This window comes from Labrus mixtus, chromosome 9 (genome assembly GCF_963584025.1).
Source record: "Labrus mixtus chromosome 9, fLabMix1.1, whole genome shotgun sequence".
Classification (NCBI taxonomy): Eukaryota; Metazoa; Chordata; class Actinopteri; order Labriformes; family Labridae; genus Labrus; species Labrus mixtus.
Genome location: NC_083620.1, coordinates 29,404,732 through 29,427,076, shown reverse-complemented (window position 1 = coordinate 29,427,076; position 22,345 = coordinate 29,404,732). Strand labels below are relative to the sequence as shown.

The 22,345-nt window shown below is 42.0% G+C and overlaps 4 protein-coding genes across 4 annotated transcripts; all 4 read right to left on the bottom strand.

Moving 5' to 3' along the window:
• Nucleotides 1-1,451: 1,451 nt before the first annotated feature.
• LOC132980907 (P2Y purinoceptor 14-like) lies at nt 1,452-7,010 on the bottom strand. The gene is made up of 4 exons (XM_061047283.1): nt 6,906-7,010; nt 5,533-5,686; nt 5,194-5,453; nt 1,452-4,104 (listed from the first exon to the last, which is right to left on the bottom strand). Exons 2-4 carry the CDS (start codon nt 5,659-5,661, stop codon nt 3,498-3,500), a joined length of 996 nt encoding a protein of 331 aa, XP_060903266.1. The 5' UTR covers nt 5,662-5,686; nt 6,906-7,010; the 3' UTR covers nt 1,452-3,497.
• A 1,070-nt stretch (nt 7,011-8,080) lies between these two features.
• LOC132980906 (P2Y purinoceptor 14-like) lies at nt 8,081-12,214 on the bottom strand. Its single transcript, XM_061047282.1, has 4 exons — nt 12,110-12,214; nt 10,737-10,890; nt 10,398-10,657; nt 8,081-9,308 (listed from the first exon to the last, which is right to left on the bottom strand). Exons 2-4 carry the CDS (start codon nt 10,863-10,865, stop codon nt 8,702-8,704), a joined length of 996 nt encoding a protein of 331 aa, XP_060903265.1. The 5' UTR covers nt 10,866-10,890; nt 12,110-12,214; the 3' UTR covers nt 8,081-8,701.
• Nucleotides 12,215-13,290: 1,076 nt separating this feature from the next.
• On the bottom strand, nt 13,291-16,166 carry LOC132980905 (P2Y purinoceptor 14-like). Its single transcript, XM_061047281.1, has 3 exons — nt 15,947-16,166; nt 15,608-15,867; nt 13,291-14,518 (listed from the first exon to the last, which is right to left on the bottom strand). The coding sequence occupies exons 1-3, from the start codon at nt 16,073-16,075 to the stop codon at nt 13,912-13,914; spliced, it is 996 nt and encodes a 331-aa protein (XP_060903264.1). The 5' UTR covers nt 16,076-16,166; the 3' UTR covers nt 13,291-13,911.
• A 1,704-nt stretch (nt 16,167-17,870) lies between these two features.
• Nucleotides 17,871-22,274, bottom strand: LOC132980903 (P2Y purinoceptor 14-like). The gene is made up of 3 exons (XM_061047280.1): nt 21,734-22,274; nt 21,389-21,648; nt 17,871-19,095 (listed from the first exon to the last, which is right to left on the bottom strand). The coding sequence occupies exons 1-3, from the start codon at nt 21,881-21,883 to the stop codon at nt 18,492-18,494; spliced, it is 1,014 nt and encodes a 337-aa protein (XP_060903263.1). The 5' UTR covers nt 21,884-22,274; the 3' UTR covers nt 17,871-18,491.
• Between the last annotated feature and the right edge of the window lie 71 nt (nt 22,275-22,345).

Below are 22,345 nucleotides of genomic sequence, written 5' to 3'. Positions count from 1 at the left end.
CTCATCATTGGTAAGCCTCAGCATCTGCCAAGGTCCCCTTTTTTCCCTCAACGTCCTTAGGTGTGGGTTTGGTGTTTTATAACTGCCCTTTAATCAATTTTTGTAATGAACGTACCATATTTTTGATAAATTGAACCACGTGTCCTGCCTCTTGTTCAGCCATGACCACCATCCTGGCAGAATATCAACCGCAGCAGGATGTCTGGCCGTAGGGAAGTTGTAGCGATTACATTCAGGCGTCAAGACAGACGACTAGTTCATGCAGATGCATTTCACACTGATCTATCCCCGTATTTTACTGCAGGATCATTTTTAACTATAATTGTTGGTTTCACAAAACCATTCAACACTGGTTCTTCCAGAAGCATTGGAAAACCAAATGCCACAAAGTCTGAGTTCACACAATGATTTCAGCCGAATATGTAACGTTTTAACTGTTCGTTTACATGACAACAGAGTTTTGGATGACTGAAAACCCAAAGTTCTGAAAAGAGTTACCAGAAAACAAACTTTTGAAAACTGCACCATCTCCATCGTCGCGTAAAATGGCAACACACTGTTCCTCTGAAAACTGAGACTATTAGGTATAACAATATATCATCTGTATAACAATACAAATGTTTGTGTTCGATGAGTGTGTGCTTTTACTGCTTTTACAAAACTGTTTCTAAAACTTGAATGCCAATGAAGCAGTGAATTGAATTGAATACAAAGGCATGTTTTGCTGTCCTCTGGAGGTCACACACTGTAACGTATTTGAGTGTGTGTGTGTGTGTGTGTGTGTGTGTGTGTGTGTGTGTGTGTGTGTGTGTGTGTGTGTGTGTGTGTGTGTGTTTGTGTATAACCAGGTCAGTGTGTGGGTGCAGCTCTTCTTTGTATCTCTTCAGTTTCTTCTGAAGGAAGTAAATCACATCACGTCTGAGTCCCTCAGACACACAAACTGAGCACTGCAGGTAATTCATTCAGATGGCTGTTAAAAAAGAGGCAAGCATTAAGTCATAGAAGATTTAAGACACATCATACTTGGTCATACTTATCCATGTAAGTCATGATTCTCGTCGTCAGAGGACTCATTCGAGTCATGATAGAAAGGAAGAGTGGCCAGAATGTCAGTTACGTCAGTCTCAACATCAGCAAGCTGTAAGTAAAATGTGTCCTCGACAGTAAACAGAATTTTTCCATTACACAAGAAAAAAAACAATGCGGAAGAGGCGGTTGAGGCAACAGACTCCACTGCATTACGCAATAATAATAACAAGTACCTTTATTTATTGAGCACTTCTCAAAAACAAGTTACAAAGTCTTTACAAATGAAAAAATAGGCAGGTCAAAGATTTAAAATCAAGGCAAAGATTAAGAACAAACACTTTAAGACATAACATCCATTAAATTGATATGTAGCTGGAAGAAAAGGCCATGGAGAGCTTTAAAAGTAATGACAGGGAGCTGGTGTTTCAGTTTAGTTTATTTAAATCAGACACTATGAACAATAAAAAACATTAGTCTCAGAAGAGAAGAGATGCTTTGTACCAGATTTAGCTAGCTAGCTAATTTCCATCTGATGATGATGTGTGTAGAGTTGCTGAAACAGGAGTGATGTGGTCATGCTTTCTGGTTCTGGTTAAAAGCCTGGCAGCTGAGTACCAACTGGAGTCTATCTATACACTTTAGGTTCAGGCAGGTTAAAAGGCTGTTACGATAGTCGAGATGTAATGAGACAATTTGCCTTTATTTCAATGCTATGTGTAATGAGGTGTCTGAAATATCTGGGACATAGGTTAACTCCTCTCAGGGTGTGGAGACCACATCTGGAAAGTGTTTGTATCTGAGACCTGTGTGTTGCCCTTTGAGTTAATGAGATACATAAATCTAAGACAGAAACCCCCACAGTTGGATGTATGCATTTGGACCCTGTGTTAGAGAATTACCAAATATGGAAGTATGGAGGGATGCTGTTCTGAGCCCCCAGAACAAAGGAAGCAGATGTTCACATATGGGTGTGTAATTCCTGCATAAATATGACGGTTCTTGTAAGTTTGGGAGAGATCATTATTGGCTTCGTGACTCTCAAAGGCCGACCCAGGGGCTTGAATTGATGCTGTTCTTCTCTGTAAATAAACAAATTATTTTATAAGCAAGTCAGTGTCAACAGCGATTTCTTCATCATCTGCACATCATCAATGACTGAGAAACAACAGGTTCTACCCTAACTGATACAGTAACATGGAACAGATACAGGAAATCTTTCTTACCAAAGGCCAAAACTCTGTACAACAGCTCATCAAAATACTGGATGTATATATTCTCATTCTTAGTTTTGATATCTTTAGTGCTTATTTACTTTGTATTTAATATTTATTGTGTTTTTTTACTCATATTGTGTGTTTGGATAACCTGCTGCTGTAACGCCACAATTTCCCAGTTTGGGTTCAATAAAGTAATTCTATTCTGAGGAGTTACAGTAAGTCACAATCATGTTAATTCACTGCCCTCAACTAGTCCAATGATAAAACAACACCATCTGCTCTTGTCTTTATAATTTCTTTTTGCACAGATGACTAACTTCAGTGTGTTTATATATTCATGACATTACATCACCCTCTGGTGGTCACAGTGTGTTGTTATATTGCAATCTTTTTAAAACTTTTACAGGAAGTGTCAGTGTTTGTTGTGCCTACCTATAAACTAGGTACAGTTGATCCTTTTTTATTTACTCATGTGTTTCCTTTATTTCTGTAAAGCTACATAATATGACCTCCAAGGGCATTGAAATACTTCTTTGAATTCAAGTCAATTCACTGCAACATTTGTTTTCAAAAGCATGAGAGGAGATCTACTATTCTCACGTTCACCATGAACTATGCTGCATTCATGTGGTGTCGGACACATCGGAAAAACAAGCTTCTGAGTTGTAAAATGCACATGAACACCTGCTGAAGTCGGAACAACAACTCGGAAAGGAATAAGGTGCCCGACTTGCCGTCAGAATCGTCATGGCGGGCAAAATATGTTTTTTTTTTTTTTTTTGCACATCAACTTTTTGCTCAAATATAATTTAACAGTAACATTTCACTGATCATCTTCGTAGCATCAGTGCTTTTTTGTGCTGTTGTTATAACTTTCCGAACTGAAATCACGTGAACACAGTGAAGTCGGATGAACGACTTCCCAACTTGGACCACCCGAGCAGCACAGGAATGCAGCATTATGTCCGTCTGGGACACTTTGACAAAGTATGGACGTCCAACATCATAACAGTAAATATATGGATCAGCAAAATATACATCCCCTTTAAAAGCACACAATCATCAAACACTGTATACATTTGAATTGTTATACAGATGATATATCGTTATACCTTTCAATAAAACCAATGCATTAAACTAAAAGCATGCATTTAAGACATAAGGACCTGAACTGCAACTACTACTAATACTTAACTGTATTTGAGTTTTTAACAATAATGTACTTGAGTTTCTTACTTGTTCCTCCTTCTTTTAGCCAGCCCTCTGTGTACGTCCCCGAACACTTCTCCTCAGCTGGGCTCTGTAGGCTTTACAGAAGATGAAATAGATGAGCGGATCCAGGCAGACGTTGAAGATAGACATCATGACGGTCAGCTCCTTCAGGTAGAAGAAGGCCCGCCCCCATGAGCACTGTAGCCACAGGAAATTGTACGGCAGGAGGACCAGGTGGTACGGGACGAAGCAGACGCAGAAGACGCTGACCAGCACCAACATGTTCCTGCGGGACTTGGCGAGCTTCTTGGAGCCGGAGGACGCTTGCTGTCTCTGCTGTGCTTCTGACAGCCTGCGGGAGGTGCCGTGGTAGAAGAAGATGAGGGAGACGAACACGATGATGAAGGCGGCTGCAGTGAAGATAACAATGAAATTGTAGAAGGGGCTGAGCTTTTTACTGTGCAGAACATCACAGCTCAATGTATTTGGAAGAGATGGCAGTGATGTATTGGCGAGGATAAACGACAGGGTGACGTAGGTGGTCATTATGGCCAAGAGGAGAACCCAGGTTACCGTTGAGATGATGTGGGCGGCTCGCACTGTCTGAAGGATGTGATTCCCTAAAGGATGGACGATCTTTAGATACCTGCAGAGAGAAGAGGCCGGTGTCAGTAGAATTCTCTTTATCAAAACTGTTGCCAGACACGATGATTACAAATAAATTATTTTCTCTTACAAAAAAAGAAATATCTCTTTGCAGTGTGCTCTACAGCAGTCACCTCTGCATCCCTCTCTCTAGCCTTTGGGCCAGGCCTCCCCAATAACATACATTTAAAGCAGTGAAGCTAAATAACTCTCTTTATTCATTTTATGTATTTTGATTTCACCAAGCAGCAGCCTCTGGTTTTGAAAAAAGTGAAGCCTGTGTGTAAGTACAAAAGTTTGCAGTTCATCGAGTCTGGCGTCCTGCAAATGCCAAGAAATTCCCTTTAGGTCTCAAATTAAAATGTCCACTTTAAGCAGCAAAAACTGTGTACCAGAAGTAAAACTACAGACTGTTAGTTGATGCATATTCTCGACACGTACCCGTAAGAAGAATCTCCTTAACATTACATGGAAACCTGCAGCAGCTGCAAAAAAGTATTGTTCAATCTCATTTGGAACAGAAAAATGTAAAAACCTGTGAATTACCCAATGAAACCCACAGATCTATTTTAGCGTCAGCTAGAAATCAAGATGTTGTCATCAAACCAACAATAAAATGGTAGCATACTTTAATGAACATGAAGTGCACTGTCTAAAAGCAGGGCACAAAATGTAACCGGATGTGTCTGACTATCTTTTGCTAGAATCTGGGCACTAAGGAAGCTGCATCACTACCAGAGATATGAAACCACTCCTACTGGCTGTGGCTGTTGTTTTAAAGCTCAGGTAGTGTCCCTCCTCTTGATCCAAAGCCAACAACTAGCTGATCTGTGGCACTGGAGAGGGCTTTGATGGCTTGACCACAAACCTTGATGTACTTAAGGAGCCTGGTGGTGGAACTGCCCACAAAGACTCTGCAGCTGACCTCAACAGGGCAGAGCCTTCCTTTCCAGCCATCTTGCTCAGCGTCGGCTGCCAGCTCGGCAAGTGTTGTCCCTTACCTAAAAATTCTCCTTTATGTTCAGATATCTGTTTTTATAGAGATTCAAATAAAGGTGCTTTATGTCTTTTGCGTCCTGACAAGTCCTACCTGTTTGCTGCGATGTAACCCATGAACAGGATGCTGGCGTACATGTTCAGGTAAAACGCAGAGGCGCCAAAGTTGCAGTAGACCCTGAACAAGGTGATTGAGCGGCTGGAGAAGTGGCTGATTCTTAAGGGGAGGCAGAGGGTGATTAGGTAGTCTGCAGCTGCCAGGTTCTTCAGGTAGATGGTCACACTGTTTGATGTCTGCTGCTGGGCGCTGCAGAAGTAAAACCTCAGGGTGAATCCGTTGAGGACTAAACCCACCTAAGGAGGGAAAGGACTATATTGTTTTCCCAACACAGCTCAGACATAGAAAGATGAAATCTGAATATTTGAGACTCACCAGAAACACCAGACTGTAGACCACAGTGAAGTAAATACGGCCCGGCGTGTCAATTTCTTCACAGTGACCATTTGTCTGGTTGTTTTCTGAGGACAGGTTGAGGGACGGGGTCATTCCGATTTCTGTCATGGTTCGGGATGATCTCAGACAGATTCTGAAAATGGTGCAAACGTCATCAGACTGGGTTCACAAGTTTGTTTAAGCAAAGAGGAAAATGGCACATCACCAACAGACACGTGTAAACTAAAGTACTGAACAGGAAACCAAGGTTCACATTTATCAGATGTAAAAACAGTCATTGCTTTAAACCGATTCTTCAAAACCTGACTCTCTGAAGAGGAACAGCTCCCTAAAAATAAACCTGAAATAATGATAATCTTGTATCCTGTATTGTGCTACAGATCTTCTCAGTCTGGAATGCAGCTGTGAGACTGACTCTCTTAGTTCATTTTCAATGTCCATGTTTCATCTGTATGTTTTATTTTTGTGGATGCATCTGCAGAAAAAACTCTCACACACGATGTGGCAAAAGGAAGACTTGATCACCCAGTTTGACACCTCTGACAGAGAGGAGCAATATGTGTTATGATCATCAGAACACAAGTTTAAATAAAGACCCAACTGAGAAAAAAACATTTGCTGAATATTTATCTATTTAGTATTTGAAACAAAACCGAACATCCAAAACTAATATTTAGGAGTATGTGTAAGTATCTTTTAGAGATAAAACCTTAAATATGAATACAGAGTGTGTTTAAAAAGATGGAGACAGCAAAGAGGAAATAACACATTAATTTACATGTATAACAGTGGTACACTATTGTCACACAGATAATATCTTTCATCAAGTTCCTACATTTTGAACATAAACATGCAGCCTAAAGGTATGAGTTTTATCCTGAGGATGTTAAAACATAAAACATGCCAAACATTCCTATGGTGGCAAGTAAAAAAGCGATTACTAAATGTTGGCTTCAGAGGAACCCTCCTACCATGAGACTCTTGAGGAACATTGTGAATTCCATCAGTTTTATGGAAAAAATGCGGCTTCAAAAGGAGAAGGGAGAAGAATATTGGAGAAAATGGGATTTATACAAAGATAAAGAGTGGTAAATATATATTTTTTCATTAGAATGCACCATCCATTATGTACTGTACCTGTGCCTTTTACATTCTTGTATGTGATCTTATTCATACTGTTTTGCCCAAGTCCTCACTTGTTCTGTGTTTCTTGTAAAACAAACATGAAAAATAAAGTATATAAAAAAAAGTACTGCATCTTGCATACATTACATTCTGTATCTGACTTGAGATGTAACTTACAGTACAATAGGTGCAGTAGTAGTAATAGTAGTAACTGACAAATGAATTACCTGCAGTGCTCAGTTTGTGTGTCCGAGGGACTCTGTGATTTACCTCCTTCAGAAGAGACTGATGAGATACAAAGGAGGAAGAAGAGCTGCACCCACACACTGACGTGGTTACACACACACACACACACACACACACACACACACACACACACTCAAATACGTTACAGTGTGTGACCTCCAGAGGACAGCAAAACATGCCTTTGTATTCAATTCAATTCACTGCTTCATTGGCATTCAAGTTTTAGAAACAGTTTTGTAAAAGCAGTAAAAGCACACACTCATCGAACACAAACATTTGTATTGTTATACAGATGATATATTGTTATACCTAATAGTCTCAGTTTTCAGAGGAACAGTGTGTTGCCATTTTACGCGACGATGGAGATGGTGCAGTTTTCAAAAGTTTGTTTTCTGGTAACTCTTTTCAGAACTTTGGGTTTTCAGTCATCCAAAACTCTGTTGTCATGTAAACGAACAGTTAAAACGTTACATATTCGGCTGAAATCATTGTGTGAACTCAGACTTTGTGGCATTTGGTTTTCCAATGCTTCTGGAAGAACCAGTGTTGAATGGTTTTGTGAAACCAACAATTATAGTTAAAAATGATCCTGCAGTAAAATACGGGGATAGATCAGTGTGAAATGCATCTGCATGAACTAGTCGTCTGTCTTGACGCCTGAATGTAATCGCTACAACTTCCCTACGGCCAGACATCCTGCTGCGCTTGATATTCTGCCAGGATGGTGGTCATGGCTGAACAAGAGGCAGGACACGTGGTTCAATTTATCAAAAATATGGTACGTTCATTACAAAAATTGATTAAAGGGCAGTTATAAAACACCAAACCCACACCTAAGGACGTTGAGGGAAAAAAGGGGACCTTGGCAGATGCTGAGGCTTACCAATGATGAGATGGGTCGACGAGGGGTGAGAGGGATTCCCAACAAAATAAAAGTGAAAAAGCGCCTCAATCACACGTGGCAGTCACTCACACACTCGACCCCATTGAAAGAAAGGCAACACAGACTCGCACATTAAGCAGGGATGAGACATATCATCCTGCTACAGAAAGAAGGCATGGAGGGTGTTTGCAAAAAATAAAATAAACAAGCTACCCGTTCAAGGTCAGGGGTCAGGGATGTGTTAAAAAAGCACTCAACAATTCCTGCAATCAGAATCAGAATTGGAATTTATTGCCAAGTACAATAACATACAAGGAATTTGATTTGATGTTTTAGTGAAAAACAATTGGTGCAAAACAAATAGCTCCAAGTCACAAGATCATAAAAGCGGTAGGCACTCAAGAAACTGGCTGAGGTGGAGCTGGGTTGAGTGTGTGTCCAAGTGTCTGAGTCCTCAGTGCATAACCTGTGAAGTAATCACTTCACGCTTCCCTCGACTCTCTGCCACATGCCCTCCCTGCTGTTCCTTCCCAAGGTTTTCCTGATACTCTACAGTTCTCCCGTCAAATAAAGGCAAAATGTTAAAAATATTGTAAGGAACTGGCTGAGGAGTTAAGGGAAGGGTGTTTCTGGATTTGGCTTGGAAGGAAGGATACCGGCTGGTGTTCCTTTATTGTGTCCTGAGGACCGTAGTGGAGTTGCAACGAGCAGCACGACCTGCAGACAAAAATACCATCCTGCTAACATGGTCTGAACACATTAAAACCTATACTGAAAGAAAATGTTAAATTTACTGATGTCAGTGAACACAATGTCTGTTCAACAAGACAACAACCTCTCTGTCATATTTTGCTGGTTAAAGAGGTTCTCATCCAACTTTTGTTGCTCCTTCTTTTAGCCAGCCCTCTGTGTACGTCCCCGAACACTTCTCCTCAGCTGGGCCCTGAAGGCTTTACAGAAGATGAAATAGATGAGCGGGTCCAGGCAGACGTTGAAGATAGACACCATGACGGTCAGCTCCTTCAGGTAGAAGAAGGCCTGCCCCCATGAGCAGTGCCTCATCAGGAAAGCGTACAGCAGGCGGACCAGGTGGTACGGGACGAAGCAGACGCAGAAGACGCTGACCAGCACCAACATGTTCCTGCGGGACTTGGCGAGCTTCTTGGATCCGGAGGACGCCTGCTGTCTCTGCTGTGCTTCTGACAGCCTGCGGGAGGTGCCGTGGTAGAAGAAGATGAGGGAGACGAACACGATGATGAAGGCGGCTGCAGTGAAGATAATGATGAAATTGTAGAAGGGGCTGAGCTTTTTACTGTGCAGAACATCACAGCTCAATGTATTTGGAAGAGATGGCAGTGATGTATTGGCGAGGATAAACGACAGGGTGACGTAGGTGGTCATTATGGCCAAGAGGAGAACCCAGGTTACCGTTGAGATGATGTGGGCGGCTCGCACTGTCTGAAGGATGTGATTCCCTAAAGGATGGACGATCTTTAGATACCTGCAGAGAGAAGAGGCCGGTGTCAGTAGAATTCTCTTTATCAAAACTGTTGCCAGACACGATGATTACAAATAAATTATTTTCTCTTACAAAAAAAGAAATATCTCTTTGCAGTGTGCTCTACAGCAGTCACCTCTGCATCCCTCTCTCTAGCCTTTGGGCCAGGCCTCCCCAATAACATACATTTAAAGCAGTGAAGCTAAATAACTCTCTTTATTCATTTTATGTATTTTGATTTCACCAAGCAGCAGCCTCTGGTTTTGAAAAAAGTGAAGCCTGTGTGTAAGTACAAAAGTTTGCAGTTCATCGAGTCTGGCGTCCTGCAAATGCCAAGAAATTCCCTTTAGGTCTCAAATTAAAATGTCCACTTTAAGCAGCAAAAACTGTGTACCAGAAGTAAAACTACAGACTGTTAGTTGATGCATATTCTCGACACGTACCCGTAAGAAGAATCTCCTTAACATTACATGGAAACCTGCAGCAGCTGCAAAAAAGTATTGTTCAATCTCATTTGGAACAGAAAAATGTAAAAACCTGTGAATTACCCAATGAAACCCACAGATCTATTTTAGCGTCAGCTAGAAATCAAGATGTTGTCATCAAACCAACAATAAAATGGTAGCATACTTTAATGAACATGAAGTGCACTGTCTAAAAGCAGGGCACAAAATGTAACCGGATGTGTCTGACTATCTTTTGCTAGAATCTGGGCACTAAGGAAGCTGCATCACTACCAGAGATATGAAACCACTCCTACTGGCTGTGGCTGTTGTTTTAAAGCTCAGGTAGTGTCCCTCCTCTTGATCCAAAGCCAACAACTAGCTGATCTGTGGCACTGGAGAGGGCTTTGATGGCTTGACCACAAACCTTGATGTACTTAAGGAGCCTGGTGGTGGAACTGCCCACAAAGACTCTGCAGCTGACCTCAACAGGGCAGAGCCTTCCTTTCCAGCCATCTTGCTCAGCGTCGGCTGCCAGCTCGGCAAGTGTTGTCCCTTACCTAAAAATTCTCCTTTATGTTCAGATATCTGTTTTTATAGAGATTCAAATAAAGGTGCTTTATGTATTTTGCGTCCTGACAAGTCCTACCTGTTTGCTGCGATGTAACCCATGAACAGGATGCTGGCGTACATGTTCAGGTAAAACGCAGAGGCGCCAAAGTTGCAGTAGACCCTGAACAAGGTGATTGAGCGGCTGGAGAAGTGGCTGATTCTTAAGGGGAGGCAGAGGGTGATTAGGTAGTCTGCAGCTGCCAGGTTCTTCAGGTAGATGGTCACGCTGTTTGATGTCTGCTGCTGGGCGCTGCAGAAGTAAAACCTCAGGGTGAATCCGTTGAGGACTAAACCCACCTAAGGAGGGAAAGGACTATATTGTTTTCCCAACACAGCTCAGACATAGAAAGATGAAATCTGAATATTTGAGACTCACCAGAAACACCAGACTGTAGACCACAGTGAAGTAAATACGGCCCGGCGTGTCAATTTCTTCACAGTGACCATTTGTCTGGTTGTTTTCTGAGGACAGGTTGAGGGACGGGGTCATTCCGATTTCTGTCATGGTTCGGGATGATCTCAGACAGATTCTGAAAATGGTGCAAACGTCATCAGACTGGGTTCACAAGTTTGTTTAAGCAAAGAGGAAAATGGCACATCACGAACAGACACGTGTAAACTAAAGTACTGAACAGGAAACCAAGGTTCACATTTATCAGATGTAAAAACAGTCATTGCTTTAAACCGATTCTTCAAAACCTGACTCTCTGAAGAGGAACAGCTCCCTAAAAATAAACCTGAAATAATGATAATCTTGTATCCTGTATTGTGCTACAGATCTTCTCAGTCTGGAATGCAGCTGTGAGACTGACTCTCTTAGTTCATTTTCAATGTCCATGTTTCATCTGTATGTTTTATTTTTGTGGATGCATCTGCAGAAAAAACTCTCACACACGATGTGGCAAAAGGAAGACTTGATCACCCAGTTTGACACCTCTGACAGAGAGGAGCAATATGTGTTATGATCATCAGAACACAAGTTTAAATAAAGACCCAACTGAGAAAAAAACATTTGCTGAATATTTATCTATTTAGTATTTGAAACAAAACCGAACATCCAAAACTGATATTTAGGAGTATGTGTAAGTATCTTTTAGAGATAAAACCTTAAATATGAATACAGAGTGTGTTTAAAAAGATGGAGACAGCAAAGAGGAAATAACACATTAATTTACATGTATAACAGTGGTACACTATTGTCACACAGATAATATCTTTCATCAAGTTCCTACATTTTGAACATAAACATGCAGCCTAAAGGTATGAGTTTTATCCTGAGGATGTTAAAACATAAAACATGCCAAACATTCCTATGGTGGCAAGTAAAAAAGCGATTACTAAATGTTGGCTTCAGAGGAACCCTCCTACCATGAGACTCTTGAGGAACATTGTGAATTCCATCAGTTTTATGGAAAAAATGCGGCTTCAAAAGGAGAAGGGAGAAGAATATTGGAGAAAATGGGATTTATACAAAGATAAAGAGTGGTAAATATATATTTTTTCATTAGAATGCACCATCCATTATGTACTGTACCTGTGCCTTTTACATTCTTGTATGTGATCTTATTCATACTGTTTTGCCCAAGTCCTCACTTGTTCTGTGTTTCTTGTAAAACAAACATGAAAAATAAAGTATATAAAAAAAAGTACTGCATCTTGCATACATTACATTCTGTATCTGACTTGAGATGTAACTTACAGTACAATAGGTGCAGTAGTAGTAATAGTAGTAACTGACAAATGAATTACCTGCAGTGCTCAGTTTGTGTGTCCGAGGGACTCTGTGATTTACCTCCTTCAGAAGAGACTGATGAGATACAAAGGAGGAAGAAGAGCTGCACCCACACACTGACGTGGTTACACACACACACACACACACACACACACACACACACACACACACACACTCAAATACGTTACAGTGTGTGACCTCCAGAGGACAGCAAAACATGCCTTTGTATTCAATTCAATTCACTGCTTCATTGGCATTCAAGTTTTAGAAACAGTTTTGTAAAAGCAGTAAAAGCACACACTCATCGAACACAAACATTTGTATTGTTATACAGATGATATATTGTTATACCTAATAGTCTCAGTTTTCAGAGGAACAGTGTGTTGCCATTTTACGCGACGATGGAGATGGTGCAGTTTTCAAAAGTTTGTTTTCTGGTAACTCTTTTCAGAACTTTGGGTTTTCAGTCATCCAAAACTCTGTTGTCATGTAAACGAACAGTTAAAACGTTACATATTCGGCTGAAATCATTGTGTGAACTCAGACTTTGTGGCATTTGGTTTTCCAATGCTTCTGGAAGAACCAGTGTTGAATGGTTTTGTGAAACCAACAATTATAGTTAAAAATGATCCTGCAGTAAAATACGGGGATAGATCAGTGTGAAATGCATCTGCATGAACTAGTCGTCTGTCTTGACGCCTGAATGTAATCGCTACAACTTCCCTACGGCCAGACATCCTGCTGCGCTTGATATTCTGCCAGGATGGTGGTCATGGCTGAACAAGAGGCAGGACACGTGGTTCAATTTATCAAAAATATGGTACGTTCATTACAAAAATTGATTAAAGGGCAGTTATAAAACACCAAACCCACACCTAAGGACGTTGAGGGAAAAAAGGGGACCTTGGCAGATGCTGAGGCTTACCAATGATGAGATGGGTCGACGAGGGGTGAGAGGGATTCCCAACAAAATAAAAGTGAAAAAGCGCCTCAATCACACGTGGCAGTCACTCACACACTCGACCCCATTGAAAGAAAGGCAACACAGACTCGCACATTAAGCAGGGATGAGACATATCATCCTGCTACAGAAAGAAGGCATGGAGGGTGTTTGCAAAAAATAAAATAAACAAGCTACCCGTTCAAGGTCAGGGGTCAGGGATGTGTTAAAAAAGCACTCAACAATTCCTGCAATCAGAATCAGAATTGGAATTTATTGCCAAGTACAATAACATACAAGGAATTTGATTTGATGTTTTAGTGAAAAACAATTGGTGCAAAACAAATAGCTCCAAGTCACAAGATCATAAAAGCGGTAGGCACTCAAGAAACTGGCTGAGGTGGAGCTGGGTTGAGTGTGTGTCCAAGTGTCTGAGTCCTCAGTGCATAACCTGTGAAGTAATCACTTCACGCTTCCCTCGACTCTCTGCCACATGCCCTCCCTGCTGTTCCTTCCCAAGGTTTTCCTGATACTCTACAGTTCTCCCGTCAAATAAAGGCAAAATGTTAAAAATATTGTAAGGAACTGGCTGAGGAGTTAAGGGAAGGGTGTTTCTGGATTTGGCTTGGAAGGAAGGATACCGGCTGGTGTTCCTTTATTGTGTCCTGAGGACCGTAGTGGAGTTGCAACGAGCAGCACGACCTGCAGACAAAAATACCATCCTGCTAACATGGTCTGAACACATTAAAACCTATACTGAAAGAAAATGTTAAATTTACTGATGTCAGTGAACACAATGTCTGTTCAACAAGACAACAACCTCTCTGTCATATTTTGCTGGTTAAAGAGGTTCTCATCCAACTTTTGTTGCTCCTTCTTTTAGCGAGCCCTCTGTGTACGTCCCCGAACACTTCTCCTCAGCTGGGCCCTGAAGGCTTTACAGAAGATGAAATAGATGAGCGGGTCCAGGCAGACGTTGAAGATAGACACCATGACGGTCAGCTCCTTCAGGTAGAAGAAGGCCCGCCCCCATGAGCAGTGCCTCATCAGGAAAGCGTACAGCAGGCGGACCAGGTGGTACGGGACGAAGCAGACGCAGAAGACGCTGACCAGCACCAACATGTTCCTGCGGGACTTGGCGAGCTTCTTGGATCCGGAGGACGCTTGCTGTCTCTGCTGTGCTTCTGACAGCCTGCGGGAGGTGCCATGGTAGAAGAAGATGAGGGAGACGAACACGATGATGAAGGCGGCTGCAGTGAAGATAATGATGAAATTGTAGAAGGGGCTGAGCTTTTTACTGTGCAGAACATCACAGCTCAATGTATTTGGAAGAGATGGCAGTGATGTATTGGCGAGGATAAACGACAGGGTGACGTAGGTGGTCATTATGGCCAAGAGGAGAACCCAGGTTACCGTTGAGATGATGTGGGCGGCTCGCACTGTCTGAAGGATGTGATTCCCTAAAGGATGGACGATCTTTAGATACCTGCAGAGAGAAGAGGCCGGTGTCAGTAGAATTCTCTTTATCAAAACTGTTGCCAGACACGATGATTACAAATAAATTATTTTCTCTTACAAAAAAAGAAATATCTCTTTGCAGTGTGCTCTACAGCAGTCACCTCTGCATCCCTCTCTCTAGCCTTTGGGCCAGGCCTCCCCAATAACATACATTTAAAGCAGTGAAGCTAAATAACTCTCTTTATTCATTTTATGTATTTTGATTTCACCAAGCAGCAGCCTCTGGTTTTGAAAAAAGTGAAGCCTGTGTGTAAGTACAAAAGTTTGCAGTTCATCGAGTCTGGCGTCCTGCAAATGCCAAGAAATTCCCTTTAGGTCTCAAATTAAAATGTCCACTTTAAGCAGCAAAAACTGTGTACCAGAAGTAAAACTACAGACTGTTAGTTGATGCATATTCTCGACACGTACCCGTAAGAAGAATCTCCTTAACATTACATGGAAACCTGCAGCAGCTGCAAAAAAGTATTGTTCAATCTCATTTGGAACAGAAAAATGTAAAAACCTGTGAATTACCCAATGAAACCCACAGATCTATTTTAGCGTCAGCTAGAAATCAAGATGTTGTCATCAAACCAACAATAAAATGGTAGCATACTTTAATGAACATGAAGTGCACTGTCTAAAAGCAGGGCACAAAATGTAACCGGATGTGTCTGACTATCTTTTGCTAGAATCTGGGCACTAAGGAAGCTGCATCACTACCAGAGATATGAAACCACTCCTACTGGCTGTGGCTGTTGTTTTAAAGCTCAGGTAGTGTCCCTCCTCTTGATCCAAAGCCAACAACTAGCTGATCTGTGGCACTGGAGAGGGCTTTGATGGCTTGACCACAAACCTTGATGTACTTAAGGAGCCTGGTGGTGGAACTGCCCACAAAGACTCTGCAGCTGACCTCAACAGGGCAGAGCCTTCCTTTCCAGCCATCTTGCTCAGCGTCGGCTGCCAGCTCGGCAAGTGTTGTCCCTTACCTAAAAATTCTCCTTTATGTTCAGATATCTGTTTTTATAGAGATTCAAATAAAGGTGCTTTATGTCTTTTGCGTCCTGACAAGTCCTACCTGTTTGCTGCGATGTAACCCATGAACAGGATGCTGGCGTACATGTTCAGGTAAAACGCAGAGGCGCCAAAGTTGCAGTAGACCCTGAACAAGGTGATTGAGCGGCTGGAGAAGTGGCTGATTCTTAAGGGGAGGCAGAGGGTGATTAGGTAGTCTGCAGCTGCCAGGTTCTTCAGGTAGATGGTCACGCTGTTTGATGTCTGCTGCTGGGCGCTGCAGAAGTAAAACCTCAGGGTGAATCCGTTGAGGACTAAACCCACCTAAGGAGGGAAAGGACTATATTGTTTTCCCAACACAGCTCAGACATAGAAAGATGAAATCTGAATATTTGAGACTCACCAGAAACACCAGACTGTAGACCACAGTGAAGTAAATACGGCCCGGCGTGTCAATTTCTTCACAGTGACCATTTGTCTGGTTGTTTTCTGAGGACAGGTTGAGGGACGGGGTCATTCCGATTTCTGTCATGGTTCGGGATGATCTCAGACAGATTCTGAAAATGGTGCAAACGTCATCAGACTGGGTTCACAAGTTTGTTTAAGCAAAGAGGAAAATGGCACATCACGAACAGACACGTGTAAACTAAAGTACTGAACAGGAAACCAAGGTTCACATTTATCAGATGTAAAAACAGTCATTGCTTTAAACCGATTCTTCAAAACCTGACTCTCTGAAGAGGAACAGCTCCCTAAAAATAAACCTGAAATAATGATAATCTTGTATCCTGTATTGTGCTACAGATCTTCTCAGTCTGGAATGCAGCTGTGAGACTGACTCTCTTAGTTCATTTTCAATGTCCATGTTTCATCTGTATGTTTTATTTTTGTGGATGCATCTGCAGAAAAAACTCTCACACACGATGTGGCAAAAGGAAGACTTGATCACCCAGTTTGACACCTCTGACAGAGAGGAGCAATATGTGTTATGATCATCAGAACACAAGTTTAAATAAAGACCCAACTGAGAAAAAAACATTTGCTGAATATTTATCTATTTAGTATTTGAAACAAAACCGAACATCCAAAACTAATATTTAGGAGTATGTGTAAGTATCTTTTAGAGATAAAACCTTAAATATGAATACAGAGTGTGTTTAAAAAGATGGAGACAGCAAAGAGGAAATAACACATTGAGATGTGATGAGATACAAAGGAGGAAGAAGAGCTGCACCCACACACTGACGTGGTTACACACACACACACACACACACACACACACACACACACACACACACACACACTCAAATACGTTACAGTGTGTGACCTCCAGAGGACAGCAAAACATGCCTTTGTATTCAATTCAATTCACTGCTTCATTGGCATTCAAGTTTTAGAAACAGTTTTGTAAAAGCAGTAAAAGCACACACTCATCAAACACAAACATTTGTATTGTTATACAGATGATATATTGTTATACCTAATAGTCTCAGTTTTCAGAGGAACAGTGTGTTGCCATTTTACGCGACGATGGAGATGGTGCAGTTTTCAAAAGTTTGTTTTCTGGTAACTCTTTTCAGAACTTTGGGTTTTCAGTCATCCAAAACTCTGTTGTCATGTAAACGAACAGTTAAAACGTTACATATTCGGCTGAAATCATTGTGTGAACTCAGACTTTGTGGCATTTGGTTTTCCAATGCTTCTGGAAGAACCAGTGTTGAATGGTTTTGTGAAACCAACAATTATAGTTAAAAATGATCCTGCAGTAAAATACGGGGATAGATCAGTGTGAAATGCATCTGCATGAACTAGTCGTCTGTCTTGACGCCTGAATGTAATCGCTACAACTTCCCTACGGCCAGACATCCTGCTGCGCTTGATATTCTGCCAGGATGGTGGTCATGGCTGAACAAGAGGCAGGACACGTGGTTCAATTTATCAAAAATATGGTACGTTCATTACAAAAATTGATTAAAGGGCAGTTATAAAACACCAAACCCACACCTAAGGACGTTGAGGGAAAAAAGGGGACCTTGGCAGATGCTGAGGCTTACCAATGATGAGATGGGTCGACGAGGGGTGAGAGGGATTCCCAACAAAATAAAAGTGAAAAAGCGCCTCAATCACACGTGGCAGTCACTCACACACTCGACCCCATTGAAAGAAAGGCAACACAGACTCGCACATTAAGCAGGGATGAGACATATCATCCTGCTACAGAAAGAAGGCATGGAGGGTGTTTGCAAAAAATAAAATAAACAAGCTACCCGTTCAAGGTCAGGGGTCAGGGATGTGTTAAAAAAGCACTCAACAATTCCTGCAATCAGAATCAGAATTGGAATTTATTGCCAAGTACAATAACATACAAGGAATTTGATTTGATGTTTTAGTGAAAAACAATTGGTGCAAAACAAATAGCTCCAAGTCACAAGATCATAAAAGCGGTAGGCACTCAAGAAACTGGCTGAGGTGGAGCTGGGTTGAGTGTGTGTCCAAGTGTCTGAGTCCTCAGTGCATAACCTGTGAAGTAATCACTTCACGCTTCCCTCGACTCTCTGCCACATGCCCTCCCTGCTGTTCCTTCCCAAGGTTTTCCTGATACTCTACAGTTCTCCCGTCAAATAAAGGCAAAATGTTAAAAATATTGTAAGGAACTGGCTGAGGAGTTAAGGGAAGGGTGTTTCTGGATTTGGCTTGGAAGGAAGGATACCGGCTGGTGTTCCTTTATTGTGTCCTGAGGACCGTAGTGGAGTTGCAACGAGCAGCACGACCTGCAGACAAAAATACCATCCTGCTAACATGGTCTGAACACATTAAAACCTATACTGAAAGAAAATGTTAAATTTACTGATGTCAGTGAACACAATGTCTGTTCAACAAGACAACAACCTCTCTGTCATATTTTGCTGGTTAAAGAGGTTCTCATCCAACTTTTGTTGCTCCTTCTTTTAGCCAGCCCTCTGTGTACGTCCCCGAACACTTCTCCTCAGCTGGGCCCTGAAGGCTTTACAGAAGATGAAATAGATGAGCGGGTCCAGGCAGACGTTGAAGATAGACACCATGACGGTCAGCTCCTTCAGGTAGAAGAAGGCCTGCCCCCATGAGCAGTGCCTCATCAGGAAAGCGTACAGCAGGCGGACCAGGTGGTACGGGACGAAGCAGACGCAGAAGACGCTGACCAGCACCAACATGTTCCTGCGGGACTTGGCGAGCTTCTTGGATCCGGAGGACGCTTGCTGTCTCTGCTGTGCTTCTGACAGCCTGCGGGAGGTGCCGTGGTAGAAGAAGATGAGGGAGACGAGGACGATGATGAAGATGGCCGCAGACAAGGTGTGGATGACTTTGTATAAGAGGCTGAGTTGTTCACTGTGCAGAGCGTCACAGCTCAGGGTATTTGGGAAAGATGGCAGTGATTCTTCAGTGAGGAGCGACTGGGTGATGTAGGTGGTCATTATGGCCAAGAGGAAAACCCAGGTTACCGCAGAGATGATGTGGGCGGCTCGCACTGTCTGAAGGATGTGATTCCCTAAAGGATGGACGATCTTTAGATACCTGCAGAGAGAAGAGGCCGGTGTCAGTAGATTACTCATAATCATCACTGTTGTCAGACACAAAGAACTGGCACAGAGGGAGGGGAACACTAGGGATGTTTTCAAAATCAACTTCTTCATACTATTATAGTACGTAGTATGTACGTGCAAACTACGTTCAACAGTAGTATGTAGTACGACAGACAACCGGTGGATATTTTGCAGTATGCCAGGCCCGGCTGAGCTGGTTTCTGGTCTTGGAATAGGAAAGTCAACAACAGCCCAGCTGATGTCAAACGCTGCTACTGCGTAGCATCCACTTAGTCTGAGAAAAACTGAGAAGTGATTCATTTAGATTTTCATGATTCTGAGAATCAAAAAATATAATTGGTGGTATCTTTGTGTGGTTTGGTCTGATTGCTATTATTTCCTCTTTTACGATGGATGTTGCTTTCCGTCATTTCAATCTCTGACCTGGTGCTTTGAATTGTGGGAATAAGTGCGCGAGGGAGACTGGTCTATTCTGTCGATTTTTTTACAGAATCAGTACGACATCCGGGTATTGTTGGCATACTGCAGATCTTGCATCTTGTTCACAAACTACATAATGCATTTTAGCCAAATGAGTATGAACTTCTAGTATAGCAAGCAGTTTTTGAAAACAGCCAGAGATTAAGTGCTCAAGGGGAGTGGAGACTGCTAAGCACAGGTGAGACACATCAGGTAATCACAGATGCCGCAGACACAGGAGGGAGGGAAGGAAGCAAGGGATCTGAAACAAGACAGTAAAACAGGAAACACAAGACATGAAACATGAGGATAACAAAAAAAAGGAACTTTACTCTCCTGGAGACGTGCCATGTTGTTCATATTTACAAGTTAATGGTTTTAATAGAGATGTTTATCTTTTAGGGTTAGACATTGTCCCGCACAAACACCCTTTCTCTCTCTCTCTAACATCTTCCACATGTTGGCAACTGGTCTCCCTGAACTCAGACCTGCTGCTGCATCCAGGTAAGAGCTTATCATAAATGAATATAATAACCTATCAACATGTAGTTAGAGTTCAGGTCTGTGCAATGTGTGGCCTTATGTTTCTTTGAACATATGTTGAACTAAGACATCATCACTTTCTGAGCGTTTGACAGAAGTTTGACAGAAGTTAATCTACAGGCTGCTTGTAAATGCTCGTACTCGAGACTGCAGCACCTTTGTCTCTATTAACAAACCACATCCTTATGCGTTTTAGATCACACAACCACAAGAATCGCACATCTTTATTCTGAAACGAAAAACCTGCCGCAGCTGAAACTATTTATTAATAGTCTTTATTCAGTGTATAGTTCAGTGTCAATGCATGCCCAGTGTTCAGTCTGATCTTGTTTTTCTGTGTCATGGTGTTCAGACAGCAGAACTGAGAGTCTGAGGGATTTTAACAGATAACAAAAATTCATGAGTTTCTTCACAGACGTCAACAGACCATCACATTAACCGCAGGTTTTACATTTCCAGATTTAACTATTTTATCATGAGAAATCTTGAGTCAAAATTTCTCAGCACTCGTCACTCATACTGGGAAGTAAAGACCTCATGAGCACAGAAAAAGTCAGAACTGAGAACTTTTGCTTCAAATGTAAAACGTTTAATAATTCCTGAAGTTGCATAAACTTTCTTATATTGTTTAGTGATTAAACTTGGTCAGCTCTACTAAATGAAACATAAAAAGCTCCATCTGTGAAAAAAACTGAATATTACAGCCCTTCTGTGTCAGCAGCTGTGTGTAAGTTCCATCTTAAGTGCTGGTGTAAAGTCTGATCCCAGCTGTCATTGGGCGAGAGGCGGCTTACAACCTGGACTGCTCGCAAGACAACCAGCCACACTCGCATTCACACTTACGGGCAATTAAGAGTCACCGTTTGAACTAATGAGCATGTCTTTAGACTGTGGGAGGAAGCGGGAGTACCCAGAGGAAGGAGAACAGACTCCACACAGAAAGGCCCGGGCGGACGGGGGATTCCAACCGGGAACCTCCACGCTGTGAGGAAACAGCATGCCTCCACACTAAACCCTTCGAGTAAACGAATTAGGTTCTAACTTAGGTTGTGTCATTGTTTGGTTACCACAGAGACGTAAAGTTTATCTTAACTAGAAGAGTGTGACGTCCAAACTAACCAAAACTTTGTTGCAGATATAAGGTATTAACTTGATGTGACCAATCAGTGAGCAGCAATTTTCTTCATGCAGTGTTTGTTCCAGTGTTTCCTCTCGTGTCTGCATAAGTCACTCCATGTTGTTGAGGTTCTGTCTGTTCCTACCTGTTTGCTGCGATGTAACCCATGAACAGGATGCTGGCGTACATGTTCAGGTAGAAGGCATTGGCGCCAAAGTTGCAGTAGACCCTGAACACGGTGATAGAGCGGCTTGCAAAATGGCCGATTCTGATGGGGAGGCTGAGGCTCATCAGGAAGTCTGCAGCTACCAGGTTCTTCAGGTAGATGGTCATGCTGCTGGACACCTGCTGGTGAGCGCTGAAGAAGTAAACCTTCAGGGTGAATCCGTTGAGGACTAAACCCACCTAATAAGGAAAAGGATCAGATGATGTACCAAAAAAAAATCTGCATGCTTTCTGCTTTCGGGAGACAGAAACCTGAGTGACTCACCAGAAACACCAGACTGTACACCAGCATGTAGAAAATATGTGCCGAGTTGTCGACTTGATCGCAGAGAGATGAGCTGCTGGTGTTCATCTGGTCAGATGCTGAGGACAGATTAAAGGATGGGAGATCTCCGATTCTTTCAAGGTCTGTCATGTTTCTGGATGTTGTGGGAGAGTTGAAGTCTGATCAGTCTGTATACAGGAAGTGGTTAAAACTGAAAAGGAAAAGATGGGTAACCTGCCCACTGACTGTAGATGGAATCTAACTAATCAGCTTAATCTGGTGCAGTGCATCTCCTGTCATTAAGTGAGATGAATGTATGTTCTACATGGTTCCTGACAAGCTAAACAATAAACTAAACGACAGCAGCAGCAGAGTAAACATAGATAGAACAGAAACACACGGGAACTAAAATTACACAACAGGTAACCAGAATTGTTCAACAATATGTGCTCTTTCAGAGTCAGTAAGAAACCTCTGAGGGAGGGGAGCTTTTTATCTTCATCATAAGAACATGTATTAGATTTTATTCTTTGGTTCATTTTCTTAATCCTGAAAAGAATAATGTAATTTAAATATGTATGTTATAATGTTTCCAATTGAAGAAAACATTTG